This window comes from Lolium perenne, chromosome 1, assembly GCF_019359855.2.
Source record: "Lolium perenne isolate Kyuss_39 chromosome 1, Kyuss_2.0, whole genome shotgun sequence".
Lineage (NCBI taxonomy): Eukaryota > Viridiplantae > Streptophyta > Magnoliopsida > Poales > Poaceae > Lolium > Lolium perenne.
Window position 1 is genome coordinate 55,241,631 of NC_067244.2, and position 19,814 is coordinate 55,261,444.

The following is a 19,814-nucleotide window of genomic DNA, read 5'->3' on the forward strand; positions in this document are numbered from 1 at the left end:
CAAGATGGCTCTGTGCTGGTCGCGCCGCCGGCAGCGTCGAGGTAATGATGACCGGTGTGGTTGGTGCAGGAAAGGAGGCTGTGGGTGAAGGTGCTGGTCGTGCGGTTTCGACCCGTGCGGCCAAGCCACCGCTGGAGCGCGACGCAGGCGCAGCGGGAGCATCATCCGCACCACCGGAAACACCGCTCCAAGCGGCGATGAATGTCCTCGCCACCCCCATCGCGCAGAACGTCGATCCGGCAGCGGCTCAGGCGGAGCTGGAGGCGCAGCGCCAAAAGGTGCTCGAGAGCGGCAAGGACATCATCCGGGCGCAGCGCGAGCTGAACCTTACCCTACGTGAGTACAACGCTGCCCATGGCTTTGCTTCTGTTAGCGCACATGCTGCTAGGATGCCGGAAAACCGGCTAAAAGCTCGCAACCTAGATCAAGATTTGCGCAAAGAGATTCATGCCGGCAAAAGTACCTCTGCATCTGTTAGCATCGTGGAAAAACCTAAGTACAGTAGCCCGGATAAAACTATAAAAGCTGCTAAAGCTGCAGTAGAGCTATGCGAGTCGCTTTCCGGAGATGCTTTGGCAAAACAGCAAGAGCGTGTTAGAGAGCTGCTGGAAACTATTGAGCAGCGAACGCCGAGCAGCTGGCTAAGCTGAACAAGGCCGCGGCCTCAAAATCCGCGCGTTCAACAAAGAATGCCGGTAGCAAGTCCCATGGGCAGGCTTCGTCCCCCCATCCGGACAGAAGAAGGGAAAAAGAAGTGAATGCGCAGCAGATGACTGTGTACGATCCGGTTCTTGCCGGAAAGCAACAAGCCGGGCAACATGATGCCGGTAGAAAAAGCCAAGGGGCAGAACGAGGCTACGCCAAAGGAGGCTATGCCGGAAACAATCATGCCGGTAGATATGAGACCGGGCAAAATTATCGAGCTGCAAGGGCAGCGTATGATGAGGAGGAGATAGATCCCCCGAGGTACCGGCAGGCAAGGGCCGCGGTACCGGAATGTTATGATGAAGCTGATTCTGCAAGACCGGCAGCATACCGGAACGCATTGGGAGAACGCTTGGGAGAGAGATACTTACCGGAACGGGATGCGAGGCACCGTCTGGATAGAGTGTACTTGTCAGAAATGATCGAGGAGGAAGGTCCTCCAGGCCCAAAGTGCTTTGGCCCAAGGATCATGAAAGAAAAACCACCAGTGCGCAACTTTATGTTGCCCCGTGACACAAAAACATACGATGGCACTACGAAGCCGGAAGATTGGCTCGCGGATTACGTGACCGCGGTATACGTCGCAGGCGGTGGAGGAACCGTAGCAGGAGGAGGAAACAGGCGTTGGGCCGTGAGAATCATACCATCGTTTTTGGTTGGACCGGCAAGAATCTGGCTAAACAACTTGCCGGCAGGAAGTATAAATGGCTGGCTGGATTTTGAGGAAGCTTTCGTGAGCAATTTCAGCAGCACCTATCAGAGGCCAAACAGGCCGCAGCAACTTGCTCTGTGCGTACAGCGCCCGAACGAAACAGACCGGGATTATCTGGCCCGGTGGAACACTACGAGGAACTCCTGTGAAGGAGTAATCGAGGCACAGGCCATTGCTTGGTTTAGCAGTGGGTGCAGAAGAGGTTCACCGTTGTGGCAAAAGCTCGAGAACATGCCGACAACTTTGGCGGAGATGATACGTGTGGCGGATAGCTATGCGTTGGGAGACCCAACGCAGCCGGCGATGCAACCTGAGCCGGAACAGCTACGCCAAGAGCAACACCGGGATAACCGGAATAACAAAGAAGAGAAGATTTTCCGGATCGAAGGTACGGTCCGCAGCAAGTTCTTGCTGTGCGGGGAAAACTACGAGGCCAGCGCGATCGGAGGCAAAGAACCGGATCGCAGCCGTGGGCAGGTCCTAAGAAGCAATGGGTAGAAAAGAAACCCTGGGTCGAGAAAAGAAAGCGGCAAGAACCCGCAAAATACACCATGGAAGCTGCCATGGACCAACCATGCCGGTGGCACACACCGAATCCGGCACACCCGTCAAACCACCTGACGAAGGATTGTACCTGGACAAAGTACTTGATGCAAAAGGGAGCGGTAAAAGATGTACAACCACCACAAGACATGCCGCGGCAACAACAGCTACCGCCACCACCGCCGCTTACCGGGGCAAACGCCTTACCAGTACAGCCAAACCGGCAGTACCCGACAAGTTAACCGGGTGGAGCAAAACGATAACCAACCACCTCCACCGGCACCTTTAGGCCGGAATGTTTACGAAGACCCGCATCTGTGCTGTGTTGTTTTTGTCAACGAGCCAACGAGACGGGCAAAGTGTGCATCGCCGCTCCATGGAGGTAAACGCCGTGATGCGGCGGTTCCCAAATACATGATGTGGTCCAATCAAGAAATTACCTGGTCATCAAAGGATCACCCCAAAATCATGCCGAATCCGGGTGGATATGCTCTTGTTGTGGACCCAATCATGAAAGGGCCGCAAGCTCGAGTAAAATTCAGCAAGGTGCTGATAGATAACGGCAGCAGCATAAACATCATGTACAAGCATACCATGCATACGCTGGGCATAACAGAAAACATGCTTCAGCCAACGCGCACAACGTTCCACGGAATCGTTCCGGGTTTGTCCTGCGCCCCGATAGGAAAAGTTCGGGTGGACGTAGCATTTGGAGGCCGTGACAATTGCCGGGTTGAAAATGTTGAGTTTGAGGTGGTGGATCTAGACAGTCCCTACCATGCATTACTGGGGAGACCGGCATTGGCAGCCTTCATGGCCACAACTCATACGGCTTACCTCAAGATGAAGATGCCGGCACCTCGTGGACCGCTGACTGTTGTGGGAAACTATAAAGTCTCACTGGAAACCGCATCTGCCGGATCAAACCTAGCGGAATCGCTGGTGATCGCGGAGGAAAAGAAGAGGATGCAAACAGCTGTTGCGCTGGCTCAGTCCTCACAGTTGAGCTTAGCGGCAATGAGTGGAAACTTGGGCTCACCGGCATTCAAGCCGACAAATGAAACAAAGGACATTGTGCTGGATCCGGCTTACCCAGAGCGCACCGTTCGCATCGGTGCCGGCATGAATGAGGCATAGGAAAGCGCGCTCGTCAGCTTCCTCCGTGAGAATCGGAATATCTTTGCCTGGTCCACTGATGACTTGGTGGGTGTTCCGAGGGAGCTGGCTGAGCACTCTCTAAACGTCCGAAAAGATGCTAAGCCGGTGCGACAGCCCTTGCGCCGGTTCGCTGAAGATAGAAGGAAAATCATAGGAGAAGAGGTAACCAAACTGCTTGTTGCCGGATTCATTGTGGAGGTCACGCACACAGAGTGGCTGGCCAATCCGGTAATGGTTGAAAAGAAGAAAGATGAGAACCTGGAGGCAAAAGCTCCGAAGGTGTGGCGCATGTGCATCGACTACACCAACCTAAACAAGGCCTGCCCAAGAGACCCTTTTCCTCTACCACGAATCGATCAAGTGATTGATTCAACTGCTGGGTGTGAATTGTTGTCCTTCCTGGATGCGTATTCCGGTTTCCATCAGATTCCCTTGAAAAAGGAAGATCAAATAAAAACTGCGTTCATTACCCCGCACGGGGCTTATTGCTATGTTACTATGCCTTTTGGTTTGCGCAACGCTGGTGCAACGTACCAGCGCTGCATGCAAAAATGCTTGTTTGATCAAATCGGAAAGAATGTGCAAGTCTATGTGGACGACATTGTGATAAAAACTAAGGTAAAGAACACCTTAATCGATGACATCCGACAAACATTCGACAACCTAAGAAGGTTCCGGATGAAACTTAATCCGGCAAAATGCACCTTTGGTGTCCCTGCCGGCAAGTTGCTCGGTTTCCTGGTGTCAAGCCGGGGTATAGAGGTCAATCCGGTAAAAATCCGGGCGATAGAAAGACTGACTGTCCCTCGAGAACTGAAAGATGTGCGAAAGTTTACCGGAAGCTTGGCATCGCTAAGCCGGTTCGTAAGCAGGTTGGGAGAAAAAGCTCTGCCACTCTATGCTCTGATGAAAAAATCCGACAAGTTCGTCTGGACCCCTCAGGCAGACGCAGCGTTTAAGGAACTGAAAACAATGCTAGCCACAGCACCTATACTGGCTTCACCTCTAGAGAGAGAGCCTATGCTATTATACATAGCGGCAACAAACCGGATTGTGAGCGTAGTGGTTGTAGTTGAAAGAGAAGAGGAAGAAAAAACCGTCCAGAGGCCGGTATACTACCTGAGCGAGGTGCTCTCCCTCTCAAAACAAAACTACCCTCATTTCCAAAAAATGACTTATGGCGTGTACATGGCCGCCACAAAACTCAAGCATTACTTTGAGGAGCACCCCATGAAGGTGGTGAGTGAAGCACCAATCTCCGACATCATGTGCAACAAAGACGCCAGCGGCCGGATTGCAAAATGGGCAATCCAGATATCACCATACGTGCCGGTATATGAAAGAAGAGATGCCATAAAATCACAGGCTTTGGCTGATTTCCTCGTTGATTGGGCGGAGATGCAATACAAACCGCCAGATCAGAGGATAGAAATCTTGGAAAATGCACTTTGATGGATCCAAACTCAAAGAGGGTCTAGGTGCTGGTGTGGTGCTTACCTCGCCAAAAGGGGATCACCTCCGGTATGTTTTGCAAGTGCATTTCAGGGCATCGAATAATGTCGCTGAATATGAAGCTTTGATCCATGGGCTTAAGGTCGCAAAAGAAATCGGTGCGCACCGGATCATTTGCTATGGAGATTCAGATCTTGTGGTACAGCAGTGTTCCGGGGATTGGGATGCAAAAGATGCCAACATGGCCTCGTACCGGTTTCACGTGCAAAAGATTGCCGGATTCTTCGAAGGCTGTGAGTTTCACCATGTGCCACGCGCAGAAAATGAAGCCGCGGATGCTTTGTCCAAGCTGGGCTCATCTAGGCAAGAAATTCCTCCCGGAATAGCTTTGGCTCACTTAAGAGTACCATCGATCAAACCAAGTCCAGAATCGGAATCAATTTTCGTACCGGAATCACATGTAGTACCCATGGATATTGATGAAGGAAACCCGGGGACTGTACCGGCAAACTCGGGGACTGTTCCGGCAAGCTCGGGGACTGCTCCGGCAAGCTCGGGGACTGTTGTACCCATACCGGAAGAAATGATGCTGGTAGATAGCATGGAGATAGATGCACCGGTGTTTTTGGTTCGAGAGATACCGTCATGGGTTAAACCTATTAAGGAATTCCTAATCAACGGCACCTTGCCGGCTGACGAAAATGAGTCAAGGAGGATACAAAGAAGGTCCAAAGCTTACACATTCATCAATGGTGAGGTGTACAAGAGAAGCGTTACCGGTGTCCTTCAAAGATGTGTGGAACCAGAAGAAGGGAAAGAAATGCTTGAGGAAATTCACCAAGGAGAATGTGGGCATCATGCCTCATCAAGGGCGTTAGTGGCAAAAGTATTCCGGCATGGGTTTTATTGGCCCACTGCTTTGGAGAACGCTGAGGATTTGGTAAGAAAATGCAATGGGTGCCAGAGGTACGCCAAGCAAAATCATACCCCAGCATCCGGTTTAAAGACAATACCATTAACATGGCCGTTTGCCGTTTGGTGCCTTGATATGGTTGGCCCATTCAAAACTGCAAGAAGCAGCATGACTCACATATTGGTTATGGTGGATAAATTCACCAAGTGGCTAGAAGTGAAACCTATCGCAAAATGTGATGGGCACACAGCGGTGAAATTCTTAAAAGATGTCATTTTGCGGTATGGATACCCCCACAGCATCATCACTGACAATGGAACCAACTTTGCTCAAGGTGAGTTCAAAAGGTTCTGTGAGGACAACAACATCCGGTTGGATTTATGCTCAGTGGCACACCCACAAGGCAATGGCCAAGTGGAAAGAATGAATGCTTTGGTACTTTCCGGTATCAAACCTAGACTCATTGATGCAGTGGAAAAGTCACCGGGATGTTGGCTCGACGAGCTACCATCGGTCTTTGTGGAGTATAAGAACAACTCCAAACCGGTCTACCGGATACACTCCTTTCTTCATGGTTTATGGAGCGAAGCGGTCATACCGACTGACATCATTCATGATTCACCAAGGGTACAGCTCTATACTGAGCAAGAGGTCAAAGAGGCCAGAGAAGATGACGTGGACTTGCTAGAAGAAGCAAGAGAGCTGGCTTTGGCAAGAACAGCCATTTACCAGCAAAACCTAAGACGCTATCATAACCGGAAGGTTAACCCGAGAGTTTTCCGGGAAGGAGATCTTGTGCTTCGCCTAGTGCAGCGCACTGAAGGCCGGCATAAGCTTTTGCCACCATGGGAAGGTCCCTTCATTGTAAGCAAGGTGCTTCACAATGATGCGTACTACTTGATCGATGCGCAGGAGTGGAAGAAAGGAAAGGCGGACAGGTCTGGAGAGGAGAGCAAGCGTCCATGGAACGTAGCTCTGTTGCGTCCTTTCTACTCTTGAAGTGGTGGTGTAAGAAGTTCCTTTTTGTACCTTATATGCTATGAATAAAAGATGCCGGAACATTGAATGAATCTCGGGGACTACCCCAATAAGGTTGCATGTAACTTGTTTATTTTTTCAGTTTACCGGTTGCTTATTGAATGTTTTTTCTTTCCGGTTTAGTAGTGTGCTAAATCCTACCGGAGTCTTCGACTCTGCTGCTGTCCGCAAACCGGCTTCATGGCAAGCAAGATAAACCGGTAGGAGATAAGCACATGAACTGCGAAGAGGGAGAGCAGGAAAGAACAATCCGGAAAATTTAACTAACCCCGGTTTAACCGGTTTTTTGCAAAATTTCAAAGTTATTTCTAAGTTCAAGAAAATGCTTGTTTGGTGAAAGAACCTTGTGCTCATACGCCAAAGAACGCCCAGAGAAGGCAGGCAGAGCCAAGGCAAAAGAACCAAGTATGCATCAAATTGGATGCGGAAACAATTGGGAAATCTTTGCAGTGCAGGATAAAAGCAGAACCAAAAGCAAATATGCTAAGCAAACTTAAGATAATTAGCTACCGGTATAACTTACCGGCATAAAATGTTGTCGGATAAGCAAAAGCGGACTTAAGGTTTTACATCATACACCCCGGCATACCGGGGTCAAATTTAACAAAGTCTGTTGTAAAGTAAACAGGAGCAGATAACTTGTTCGAGGCCACGGGGCATCGGGTGGAGCGGCACCGGCCTCGGCGTCTTCGTGGGGAGCAGGCGCCGGCCTCGGGAGCTTCCGGCGGCACGTCCTCAGCTGCCTCATCTTCATCTCCCTCGTCTTCTTCTTCCTCATCGCTGAGGTAGTCCTTGACACCAGGAGGGGGAGGGATGAAGGTGCGGACCTCGGCATACTCAGCAAGCCGGTACGCTCGATCCTGCTGCTTCGCGGTGAGCGCCGGATCCGTGTCCGTGGGAGCATCTTCGCGTACGCCTTGAAGGGCATCCAGATTTAGATCAGGGTACCAGGAGCATGCGGAGCGCAGCGCCGTGTCAGCTCCGGCACGAGCCGCGGAGCATTGCCACTCGCGAATCCGGTGCCCGGCATCCTTGAGCCGGTTGGCGATGGCGTGATGTTCTCCGGCAGCTCCTCCTCAGGCCACATCACCTTGAAGATTTGGATGGCGGCGTCTGGTAGGTCGGCAAGGAGCCGGTCGACGGAGCGCATGTGTTGAACTCGCGCGGAGAGGGCGACAAGATAGTCGTACCCATCCCAGTGCGCGTCCAGATTGGGAAATTCCCGCGCCACCCGATCCTCCCTCACCTTCTTCACGGCGTAGACCTGGGATTCCGGGAAATGCTCTACAGGAAGAAGGAAAAAGCATAAACACAAGACACCGGAAAAAAGCATGTCGGAAGAACAAGGAACGAAGGTACATTTTCAGAAGGAGAAAGCTTATAAGCGAAAGAAGGGGCAAGGCAGGGACTTACGGAGAGCCAGCGCGTCAATCTTCATAACCAACCGATCGTATTCCCGGTGATCAGTGGTCATGGTGTCAATGAGGCGCTCCGCTGCTTTCCGCGATTTCCTCTCCTCCTCCAGCTCTGCCGTCAGTACGGTGTTGGAGTTCGTGGAATCCTCCACGACCTCCGCCAACCTGGCCTCGGCTGCAGCCCGGGCGTCCTTCAGAGCTTGATCGTGCTGGAGCGCGGCTTGCATAGCCTGTTCCTTCAGCTCCCTCAAGGCGGTCTTCTGGGCGTCCAGTGCCTCGTTGTGCTCCTTGAGAAGCTGCTCTTTCTCGCCTAAGTACCGGAAAGAAAGGTTTTAGCAAGTGACAATAGACGAAATGAAAAAAGGGAACGGGTTAGCCGAAAAAGAAAGGATGGTACCTTGAAGCTTGGTAACCTGGGCCTTCAGGGCCTCGATGGTAGCTTCCGGAACAACTGTTGAACAAAAGGATGCGTAAATATCAAAGAAAGAAACATTCCGGTGAAAAGATGCCGGAGGGAAAAGAAACAAAACAAACCTTGGCAGTGGCTGTGGGCCTCGGCGAGGTCCCGATGCTCCCACAGAAGCTCCTCAAAGAGTTGCTTCCGGGCGTCAGCAGTGCTCTGTTCAAAGGAAGATGGTTGTGAGAAAGAAAGAAACAAGAGATCTTAACCCGAAACTCGGGGACTGGCTATGCCGGTTTCGCGCGTTCCTAGTTGAAGTTTCGCGCTAAGAGCTACGCTCTCAACACGAAACTCGGGGACTGGGAGGATAGACAAGATCCGGAAAGAAAAGAAACCGGCATCAACAAAAATACAAGAGGTTTAGCAAAACTTACCACCACGTTGTTGGTAGCATCGTACCATGCACTGTCAAACTCTTTCACGGCGCGTTTAAGCCGCGTGAAGTGTTCTTCAGTGGATCGAGGCCCAGCAGGGTCTGGTGCCGGAAGGCGGTCCTTGCCCAGGCCGCGGGTAGATGCGGAGATGTCCGCCTCATTCCACTTCTGGGCGTAGGGGAGAAGGTGCCCCAGATCTTTGCCCGCGCGTTTCAGCTCAACGATCCGGCCTAGGAGGCCGGTAGGCTTGTCCTGGACAGCAGCAGCGGCAGGCCCGACGTGCAGCACCACGTCCCGCGAGCCGCCTGAGGCGTCGCCCTCCACAGCCTTGCCACGGGAAGCCCCGGGCTTGAGGAACTTGGTGATCTTGGGGGTCTCTGCCGGCGCCATTCGCTTGGCCACGGAAGGTCCTTGGCTGGGCGGCGGTGTCAGCGTGGCCCCAGGAGGAGGAGAAGATACCGGCGCGGAAGTATCCGGCGCGGTAGGGGAAGAGCTTGACTGCTTCTTCTTTTTCTTCGGGGGAGGAGGAACCAGAGGTTCCGCCTGCCCGGCATCTGTCTGGCCGGCGCCGATGTTGCTGGCGCCGGTGTCTTGGGTTTCTGGAGGGGAGGTGAAGTCCTCCTCCGCGCGGTGATCAGGAGGTGTTGGGGCCGCGCACCCCGAACTTGTAGTGCCTCCCGAAGGGGAGGCAGAGCTGTTGCCGGCACCAGATGGTACCGGACTTGAGTGAGGAGGAGGAGTTGAGGTCCTTGCGGAGCCGGCAGAGCCCTCCGGCTTGGAGCCAAGCTCAAGCGCAGGACTGAAAGAGAGAAAAAGAGAGCGGATTGGAAAAAAGCAACCGGAAAAGGACTTGGTGAAGATGGGGAAAACACAAAAAAAAGAAAAGAAGAACTTACCCGGAAGAAACCGGCATCCGTTTCTGCTTGTAGCGCTTGGTGCTAACCTGCTTCCCTCCAATGACCTCTGTCCGAGGGCGTTTGGCAGGGGGAGCATGGCTAGGGCCGGCGCCAGCAGCTGGAGGATCACTCTTCTGGCCTTCGGCCATGAGTTTGTCCAGAAACTCATCCCCAACCTCGGCCTGCAAGGGGGGCACATGCTCATGGACCTGTGGGTTGACGCTCGCTGAGGGAATGTCTACAGAATGGCAGTAACAAAAAGAATATAAGAAAACGAATAGAAAAGCTACCTCAAGCAAGGTCAAGTCATCAGACGAACCAGCTGGCTCCGGCGGAGACTTGCCGAGGCGTGAAGCTGGAGTCCGGCCCATCCTCAGATCCAGCCAATGAATGACAGGATCCGGATCGTACTTGTCCAGAGGCCTCTTCCGGCAAGGGCCTCGCCGGTCTGAGTCAATCCGGGGGAAGCGGGCCTTAGCCTGAAAACAAAGGAAAAAACGAGGATTAGTTGCGAGAATAAAAGTTACCGGTATCACGACCCGAGCCGCACAATTTCTTACTTCTTGGGATGGAGGATTTCTTGAGCTGAGAGGGCAAAGGCCCCACTCCCAGTCATCCGGCATGTCCATTTGGCAGATTTGGCTAGCCTTTAGGACTACATCTTCCTTGCTCAAGGGCAGGCCGGTGATCTTGGTGGGATCACCGGGGCCGTACATCTCACTAATCTTGTGAGCGCGCTGCTGAAGGGGAAGCACCCGGCGGCAGATGAAGGCACGGATGATATCGTCGGAGCAGATTTTGGTGTCCTTCATCAACTTCAACATGAAGCGTACCACCCGGTTCGTCTCGCTGTGATCCGTACCAGGGTTGTACTGCCAGTTGGTCTTGGCGGGCGGCGCCGGGTTGAACGCCGGCAAGTTGATGAGGTCGGTGGCGCTCTTGTTCTTCACATAGAAGAACGTAGTCTGCCACAAGCGGCAAGACTCGAGGCCGTTAAACTTAAAAAAGGGGCTCCCTTGGCGGGAGCCGATGATACAAGACCCGCATTGAACGGGGGGTTTGGGCTTGGGAATGTCCTTGCCCTGGACCGAGTTGATCCGGAGAGAGAAAAAGCGGGCAAACGTCTCGCGAGCGGGACGGATGCCAATGTAGCCCTCCATGAAGGCCACAAAACAAGAAAGATAAAAAACGGCATTGCCGGGAAGGTGGTGAGGTTGGAGTCGATAGAAGTCAAGGAATTGGCGAAAGAAATCAGAGGCAGGAAGGCCGAAGCCGCGCTCAAAATGAGCAAGGAAAACAACGACCTCACCGGGTTCGAGCACCGGTTCAATCTCGTCACCTGGAAGCCGGCAGATGACTCCTTCCGGAATCCTCCTAGACCGGTAGAGCCAGTCGATCTCAAACTGAGTCACGTCGGAACCCCTCCAGGCTCCGCGTGTCTTATCCTTTCCGGAGGCCCGGCTAGATGTGCCGGCCTCTTGGTCTCGGCTAGATGCCAGATCCATCCGGGCCAGATCTTCGGTTAGCCCGTCGGAGGTGCTACTACCTTGGTTACTAGAGGTAGCAGCGGGGAGAGACCCTTCACTGGACATATGGATCTAGGCGACACCGGAATCTATCGGAAAACAGTTTTCCCCAAAGAGACCCTCGCGCGAAGATCTACGAGTAAGAGGAAAAGCAAAATAAAGAAGGGATAAATACTCTACCGCCCCCAAGATCTGAAATGCAAGAAGAAAAGGGGTAAAGGCGCATCGGGCCTAACCTGAGGCGGCGGAGTCACGGAGGAAGAGGTTCGCCGGAGAAACGGTGAGCCTGCGGCCGGCGACGAAGTCCGTCGACGGCGAGGTGAGGAAGAACTCGAGGAAGCACGAATGCAGCGGACGCGGTGAGGGCGCTGCAGAAGGTTCCCGCACAACGAAGTCCGGCGGAAGTACGGCGTGAGTTCGCCGGGCGACGGAGCTCGAGCGAGCGACGGCGGACGGAGAACGGCAAAGGCGCAGAGGCGAGGAGCACTGTGCGCGAGGAAGTGGAGAATGCGAGAAAAGGAAGAAGGAGCGGCGGTTGTCGTTATAAAGAAGAAGGGAGGTGGGCTGAAAACCGCTGGGCCGCGGCGGTTCGCCTCGCGGCCCGCGGCGGTTCGCATCATGGGCCGCCACGTGGCGGAGAGGTACACGCGAGATAATAGGAGGCCACACGGAGGCACACACGGGATCCAAAACGGCTAGTGGGATCCGCAGCGGTGCATTAAATGGGCGCGCGGGAGTCGAAGCGAAGTGACAACTGACACTGGCGCGTCAGTCGCAGTGCGCATGTCTCTGTCGCACGCGGGGCCCAAGATATTCTTGACTCCGCCGAGGAGGCGTTAAATGACTAAGATACCGGAAGAAAAGATACCGGAGAATGACTTGAAAAGAAAGATAATGAAAATCCGGGCAAAGATGCCGGATCCAAGCCCTAAGCCGGATGGATTAAACCGGTATCCAAAGACATGAGAACCTGGCATGGTCTGTTGGATAGAATCCGCCAGACTATACCAGCTTCGGGGACTAATGTTGGGGGGATGACCCCCGGTATGCCAAAGGCATGCCAAACCGGATGGTTTGAGCCATCAGGATACCGGTTAGATGTTCATGCCGGAGTCTAAGATAGGCGTTTGGCTGAACAGGCTAAGCCGGTATCCTCAGAGGAGGGATACCGGAACCGGATAGAAAAGGTACCGGACCACCGGAAGGAAGAGCTTGTCGGCAAGGCTGGTCAAAGATCCTCTCCAGAGCTAGAAGACAAAGATGAGCTAAACAAAGTAGCTTTAAACGAAGGGCTGACGATAAAGAAGAAGATGACGAAGAAAGAAGCCGGAGGACGTCATCCTCCCTGATTAAAGAAGACCCCGGTGTCATCTATGATTAAAGTAGCTTTGTAAAGTAGCTTTGTAAAGTAGTTTGTCTAGTCAAAGATGCTATTAGGGTTTCTTGCACTGTAAGCCACCCTCTCCCCTATATAAGGAGAGGGGGCAGCCCTCCTTCACGGGCGCGGAACACAGAGGGAGAGACAAACCTGTAACTTGTGAAAATCAATGAACATGGTGATCTAGAGCGAGTTCTTCCTTGTGTCTTTCTTCTTCAACCTCTGGCCTTGGCCAAGTTCTTGAGGAAACCATCCGGAAGTTCATCCCACCTGATCACAAACCCTCCCCCGAATCCTCTAGCGTCCATTCGGCCCCAATCTAAGCCATCCTATGGCATCTGTCCGTTCACCACGACGACACCATGTGAAAGCCAGGATTTGAACTTGAGACAACGGAGACCGGGGCGAGGTGGCGGCTGTGACGAGGAGAAAAAAGGAGCTAAACCTTCAGCTCTGATACCATGTTAAGCTTCATGCACTAGCCACTTGAACCAAAAGTCCGAACTGATGGAAAGGGCTAGGTAATCCACATATACACTTCACAACAATATATTCATAGTTTATATCGATGATCATGTTTCACTATGTGCATAGTTGGTAGTGACAATGCCGTCTTTTGGGTTTCAGCTAGAAATACTTATTTTGAGGTATACCAGCTTGAGGCACAACGACGTGAAATCATCAATCGTCTTTGAATTACACTCTTGCTGATGCTCTTTCTTGTCACCTTCCTACTTTATATTTGCACTGTCAAATGCAATATGATCACTGGTGGTGTGGCCCTGTGGGTGTAACATGACCAGTTCAGATTATAAAAAAATGGATGACTGATTTAGTTGTCGAATGCACTCACTACCAATTATTCAAGTGTGAACCAGCCCAAATAAAGTAGGGACGTACACGTACCTTCCTACCTAGCAGAGAGGATTTAGCCAGACATGGTGCCCTTAACAAGCAATTTCTTTCTGAACAAACAGTCCTCATGTTATAGAGGTAATTGATTATCCTTTGGTGGGGAACAAGAGAAACGGCAACGATCAGTTAATTCGTTTATTTATCACTGGCTGTGATATCACATGAATACATCATATAAGGATGCAATTTGTGATAGGCTCAACAGTTCTGTTTAAGAGAAAGTTCTAGCAGTATGGAGTAAAACCAAACTCTGTTCCTAGTGGGTAAGACCTGGGAGACCTTGCAATTGTTGGTTTCAGATCAAGTTACCGAGTTATGCTGTCTATGATTTTGTTTATGCCTTATGAAACTCCTTGGTTTGCTTGAAGTACTTTGTAAAGGTTCAAGGTTGCGGTGAAATAAATCATTTTATTGGTTTTTTGATAAAGAAAATATATTAATATCAAAAGATACCAATTACTCTCAGCCTCTGCAACAACGCAATGCCCTGATGACATTACGGAAGCACACAACAAAAAAAAAAGAAATCTAAGAAATAAAAGTCCTGCTACAATATCTCAGCCTTAGCAACAACAATACATCCACCACTAAGACAACAACTGAAATTCAGACTCTCCAAAAGCGACGCCTTCAAGAAGGGAACAATGCACCAGAGCTGTCGTTGCCCGATCAGAAATCTTAGGTTTTTACCCTGAAGATAGTCCACACTCTCAAAACAATGTCTTCAACAAGGGCATTGCCAGGCGAGAAAATTACAAAAAACCACCACATTACAGGCAATGGTTTCAAAAGGCCACCACTATTCGGAAAATTTTCAAAAAACAACCAGTCTACAGGTAACACATAACAGATGACACTGATTCGTCTAAGATGCTCGTCTAATAACAAAAATGATGTGTGGGTCCCGCTGTCAGGCTGACGTGGCACACATAATGACCAGGGAGAGAAGCAGCAAAGATTGGTTCTATTTCTGGGCTTTTATGTAAAAAGTCTGGGACCCACTTGTGAGTATCTTTTCTCCTTTCTCTCTCAAACAAAAAAGAAAAAACACGTGCAGAACCAACCGATGCAGCCTGTGCTCGACCGCCGGCGTAGGCTCAACTCCGGCTGGATTTCCGGCAAGCTGGCCCTCGCCGCCGCCCTCTCCTGGGCGCGTGCGCCTCGCCATGGCCACCGGCGTGCTGGCCCCCGCCGCGGCCTTCTCCCTGTGCGCGCGCTGCCGCCTGATTGCTGCGCCGCTGCTAGGGCTCCGGCGAGAAATTAATGGCGGAGGAAGCCCTGCCGTCTCAACATCGGCGGTGGACAGGCGTGTAACTGCGGACGAGATCGACGCCAACCTGTGGAGCCCCGCCGGCGACCGCAGCCGAGCTCCTAGAGGGCGGCGCGGGCGAGCTTGTCCATGGCCAACACGGGCTAGATCTGCGAGGGGGCAGCGCGGCGGCTCGAGGGGCGGCGAGGGCGCGCTCGGCCGTGGCACGGCTGGACGAGCTCCGGCGGCGGGCTGTGCGGGCGGCGCGAGCGAGGTCCGGCAGGGTGCCTTAGGGCGAGCTCCGGCAAGGTGCCACGCGGGGCGAGCGCCATCCAGGGCAGGCACGGGCGAGGTCCGACCAGGAGCCGACGGGACGAGCTCCGCCGCCGGCCAGGTGGCGCGGGCGCCGGCAAGCAGGCCTCGGCTAGCTCAGGCTCGAGCACGGGTCAACGCCCAGGAAAAAAAGAGAAAAAATTATAGGAGAAATAGAAAAATACAGTAAAAAAGAGAAAAGTAATGCTATCTGACAAGTGGGACCCACTGAAATTTACAAATAAGCCCAAAGCTAGAACCAATATATGGGGCTCCTCTCTTTCTCATTAATCAGTCGCCACATCAGCATGATAGCGGGACCCACATGTCAGTTTGGCCATTAAACCAGCATTAGAGACAAGTCAGTGCTATCTGTTACGTGTTACCTGTAGACTGGTGGTTTTTTGAAAATTTTCCGAATAGTGGTGGTTTTTTGAAACCATTGCCTGTAATGTGGTGGTTTTTTGTAATTTTCTCTTGCCAGGCACAACCAATTAAGGCCAGACCTTGGGTTTTCACCCTGAAAGCTAAGACTCCAAATTTCACATGTGCTGCTGCCCACACTTTCATATCACTGCCGTGAAGCCCGAAACACCAAGCAAGTCCCTCAACATCGCGGAGACTCCCTTAGCTAGTTCTTCAGTCCGGCCTTCATGATATTCTCTTTTTCCGACTTCAGCATGAACCAAATGTCAGTTGATGTCAACACAGAACAGAGCTTCGCGCAACTCCCTCCAGAACCAAACGGTCAGAAAAAAGCATTCAAAATTTAAGATTCTTAGTGGATTAGTTGTTCATCATTTTGTGCCCAGTGGCAAGATTCTAAAGTCTCTACTGAACGAGTGTGTGACACCAGTGACCTGTTACTGGAGTTGGTTCTGCCTGATGAAGATGAACTGAAGTTAGTTTTCCAGGTAAAAAGTTAGATGCTTCACATCTACACTTAATTGGTCAGATAAATCTCACTAATCCAGTAAAGCATAAATTGCAGAAATTCCTTCCTTCTCAAAATGTGCTTCCTATTTGGAGAGCACTTTGCACATTCACTAATTATGAATGCACTAGCTGGCCTTCTGCAGTCTCCGAACCGAACTGTTCAGAAGTGTGACTTGTTCGGTCCTCTAATGTGATTAAAACGTTCCGAAAAACAGATGCAGTTGAGCTTAGGAGTTAAAATCCATTAGAGGTAGGTCATTGGAATGAAATACCTCGAGATTTTCTCAGGTGAGGAGTGTTCTGCACTTCACAGTGGCCATTCCTAGTTCTTAGATGTGAAGTTTTCTTCCACGTTCTAAATTGTACTTTGTTCACAAAAATACAGGTCCCATGGGTTCAGCGTCATCAATATTATTGATTATTCATGTGAATATTATACTAGCTCAGTTGTTCTGTATTAGAAAAGTGTGAATTTGTTTGCAAGGTTTTTTTGTAATATTTTTTCTGATTTCTTTTGTGGTATATTAAGATTGTAAATTACATGAAGGTCTTGCACTTAGGACTTTGAAAAGTGGTACTCCAAACGTCTCTACTCTATCTACAATTATGTACGGAGTGAACTCGCCGTTTTAATGGAATGCATATGTGTTATATTGTAATCCAAATTCATATACTAAAGGGAGACTAACTTCTCACATGCACCTTCAAATTTATATTGGTATGGTACGGATCGTTGGTACCGCCTATATATACATCTTGTAAGCCGCCGGCTTAAGATAACCCACGGTGTTTGTAAACACTCCCCGATATAGTGAATTTTTGCTGGCTGGCGCCCGCGGTTTTTTCCCCTTCTGTGTTGGAAGGGGTTTTCCACGTTAAATCTTATGTCTCCGCTGCGTTTACCTTTATCGTTCTTCGTTATTTGCTTGTGAATTTTATAACAATATGAGCCCCGTTTCTAATTCATGCTACAAAAATGAGAAAAACTTAAGAGTAGCGTATAATGAAATGAAATATGCACAGACAAGCATGTGAGGAGTGTTCCAAGCAATGCATATGCAGCGATCCAAATGCAGTCAACCAAACCCACCTCATATGGAGTATCATGTGCTCAACCTTCTCAATTAATTGTTAATTCATATTCCTATGCATGTCGGCATGAACATGGACTCTGCAAGTACTACAGCCTAGGAAATCAGTGCTTCTCTCTCAGGGTTCCCAATATTTTCGAGGAAAAGCCTTTTTATTCCAATATTTTCACAAGGTCTACATAAAAGGAAGAGGCAACAAAATTACATCCAAGAAACTCTCCATTAAGGCTAGCACGTCCTCAACCGAAATATGGAACATTTTCATGCGTGATGGAGCTGTAGTCAGTGGAGCTCGACGCGGCGGCGTACACCGTCGTCGACGACGACGCGGAAGCCACAGGCCCTGCCACAGCAGCGACGCCCACTCCCAAGGACGATTCAGCCTGCCGTTGGCCTCCTGCTGCCGACGCAGCGAGGAGCTGGGATGCGTGCGAAGAGGGTGGCACATTCACGGCTGCGGAGGCAGATGGGCGGTACCTGTGCTTGGTGATCTCCGCGCGGACGCCGGCGAGCTCGGCCTCGAGGGCGTGCACCTGCTGCTGCAGGGTGATGATGGCCCCCATGCAGCCGTACACGGGATCACGAAGCCGCAGGTTCGCCTCGTACACCAGGCTGTTAGCCGCGTCGCTGCGCTGGCTCTCGTGCACCTCCTGCATTAATTTGTGGAAAAAAACTTTGGTTCAACTTGTGCTGATTTCATACGGATCAGTAGTTGCAAACTTGCAACTTAATTAACAAGCAAGCATTTTTTTAGCAGCACCGCTCATCTTTTTCGATAAAGGATGATTTAATACTCAAAAGTTTGTATCGCGATGATACAATTCAAAGAGTTACACTAGCTCCGCATAACATGCACACCGCCGCGTAAATTCGACAAAAAAGAAAAATAAAATAAAATTGTGATATAAAGCTCAAAAGGCTATCAACGCACGCCTAAGCTATGCCGGATGAGTTGCAAGGTCGTCACTTTCAAATAAATTCACCAAATCTCAGTACGTATTCGCCGGTTGATCAAAATATTTCAACCATTTCTGTGGTAATTAAATTTATTTCTTTTTTAAAATCATCAAGCTTTTGTTGGATTTCAGTCAACTTCAAGTGAAAATTTCAGTCCTTTGGTCCAAATGCAAACCGAAAACATTAAATTCAATGAATTTCTGTTCTGGTCAAAATATTTCTAAAACCGAAATCCGAAATAGATTACTGCTGGTGAGAAATTGAAATGGTACTTATGTACGATCAATCTTTCTCTTTAAAAATCCCATAATGATGTACACTTGTCTTAAGTGGAAAACGGGGAAAGGCTTTGATCGGCAGTTTGGAATTTGTGAGAAAAATTGTATTGAGAAGTTTTCTAGTCTAACACTCATTTGTAATAAACAAAAGATGCAAAAATGACACTCAGTTTAAACATTAATATCTAGTGACTGATCTCTAAACAGAATGGGACGAGAGGAGATTCATTGGAATTTAGGGTTTGGATCTACCAGAACATGTAATACTTCATTGACTTGTGACTTGTGACTTGTGACTTGTGAGAGTATCACAAATGAAACTCCCCAAAACACCATCTTAAGTAATGAAAATGTTCTGACACGTGACATCAATTAAGCTGCATCTCTTTACCATCAACGGCATAAAATCAATTCATTGTTCGATCTCAAAAGGGAAAGGGGGGAATTAGTTAGAGAGAGTTGGCCATGGGGATTACATTACCAGGAGCATCTTGGAGACGTTGCTGGCACCAAAGACCTTATGAACCGAGGCGAACTTGTGCGGCTCCATCGGCGAGAAGAAGGGTGAGAAAGTGCACTCCTGCGCACAACGCCGCCGGAGCAGCTTACACGCTGCACAAGGAGTCATCGTGTTGAACGATGGGGCCGACCCAGGCCCGGCGCCCGCCGTAGGCAGGCTGCTGCTCCTCCGCGCCGCCATCATCCGGCCAGCCTCAGATGCTGATGACTCCCGCTTGATCTTCTTCCCTATCTCATGGTCTTGCTGCCAATCACTGGAGAAGAAGATGCATATATCATGAGATCACCAATTCCCCATTGTTAGGGTTCCAACTAACTCTATTGTCACACACTGCCATCCACCATGAATACAGGAAATTGTGCAGAGAATTGTAGCTAGAGATAGTGCATGAATTTAGCTATGCCGAAACGGACTTTCTTTTTTCTGAGCTAGCTTGATATGTTGGCAAGTAGTTCTGAGTTCCGAGCATACCTTGCAGTGGACATGAAGACAAGAGGGAGAGAGAGAGGAGACGGACATGGGATGGAAGTGAGATGCTTTGGAAAAAGTGTCTTCTAGGTTGTGTTTCTGTGCCGCTTAATGAGAGAGAGAGAGAGAGAGAGAGAGAGAGAGAGAGAGAGAGAGAGAGAGAGAGAGAGAGATAGATGCTGGAAGAAAATGCTTCCTGCTGTCAGAGAGATTGTACTACGAGATGTGTGTAGTGTAGGTCTTGCACCATTTGGAAGGTATCCTGATGTGTGTTGACTTGTTGCAAATAGTTTAACAAGGCGGCTAATTTATTTGTATGTCTGTGCATATGGAATGCTGGAATCTTCTAAGTGTAAAATAACTCTGTGTTACTGCTTCCATTCATATTAGAATTAGCAATAGCCAATAGATCTTGGAAGTCATTATTGATCACATGAAATGTTTTGGGAACTGGGTATGACTTTTAAATAAACTGGGTTGTTGGTGGACAAGATGAGTACATATATATGAAGTGATTT

At 50.2% G+C, this 19,814-nt stretch overlaps 1 protein-coding gene across 1 annotated transcript; it reads right to left on the reverse strand.

Moving 5' to 3' along the window:
- Nucleotides 1-17,206: 17,206 nt before the first annotated feature.
- Nucleotides 17,207-19,424, reverse strand: LOC127339344 (LOB domain-containing protein 15). Its single transcript, XM_051365235.2, has 3 exons — nt 19,300-19,424; nt 18,790-19,081; nt 17,207-17,723 (listed from the first exon to the last, which is right to left on the reverse strand). The coding sequence occupies exons 1-3, from the start codon at nt 19,311-19,313 to the stop codon at nt 17,313-17,315; spliced, it is 717 nt and encodes a 238-aa protein (XP_051221195.1). The 5' UTR covers nt 19,314-19,424; the 3' UTR covers nt 17,207-17,312.
- Nucleotides 19,425-19,814: the final 390 nt, after the last annotated feature.

Excerpts from the sequence above, each read along its gene's own strand:
- LOC127339344 (XM_051365235.2), bottom strand. Across the intron at positions 17,724-18,789 it reads ACGTCTCCAAGATGCTCCTG|GAGGTGCACGAGAGCCAGCG; the intron begins GTAATGTAATCC and ends AAATTAATGCAG.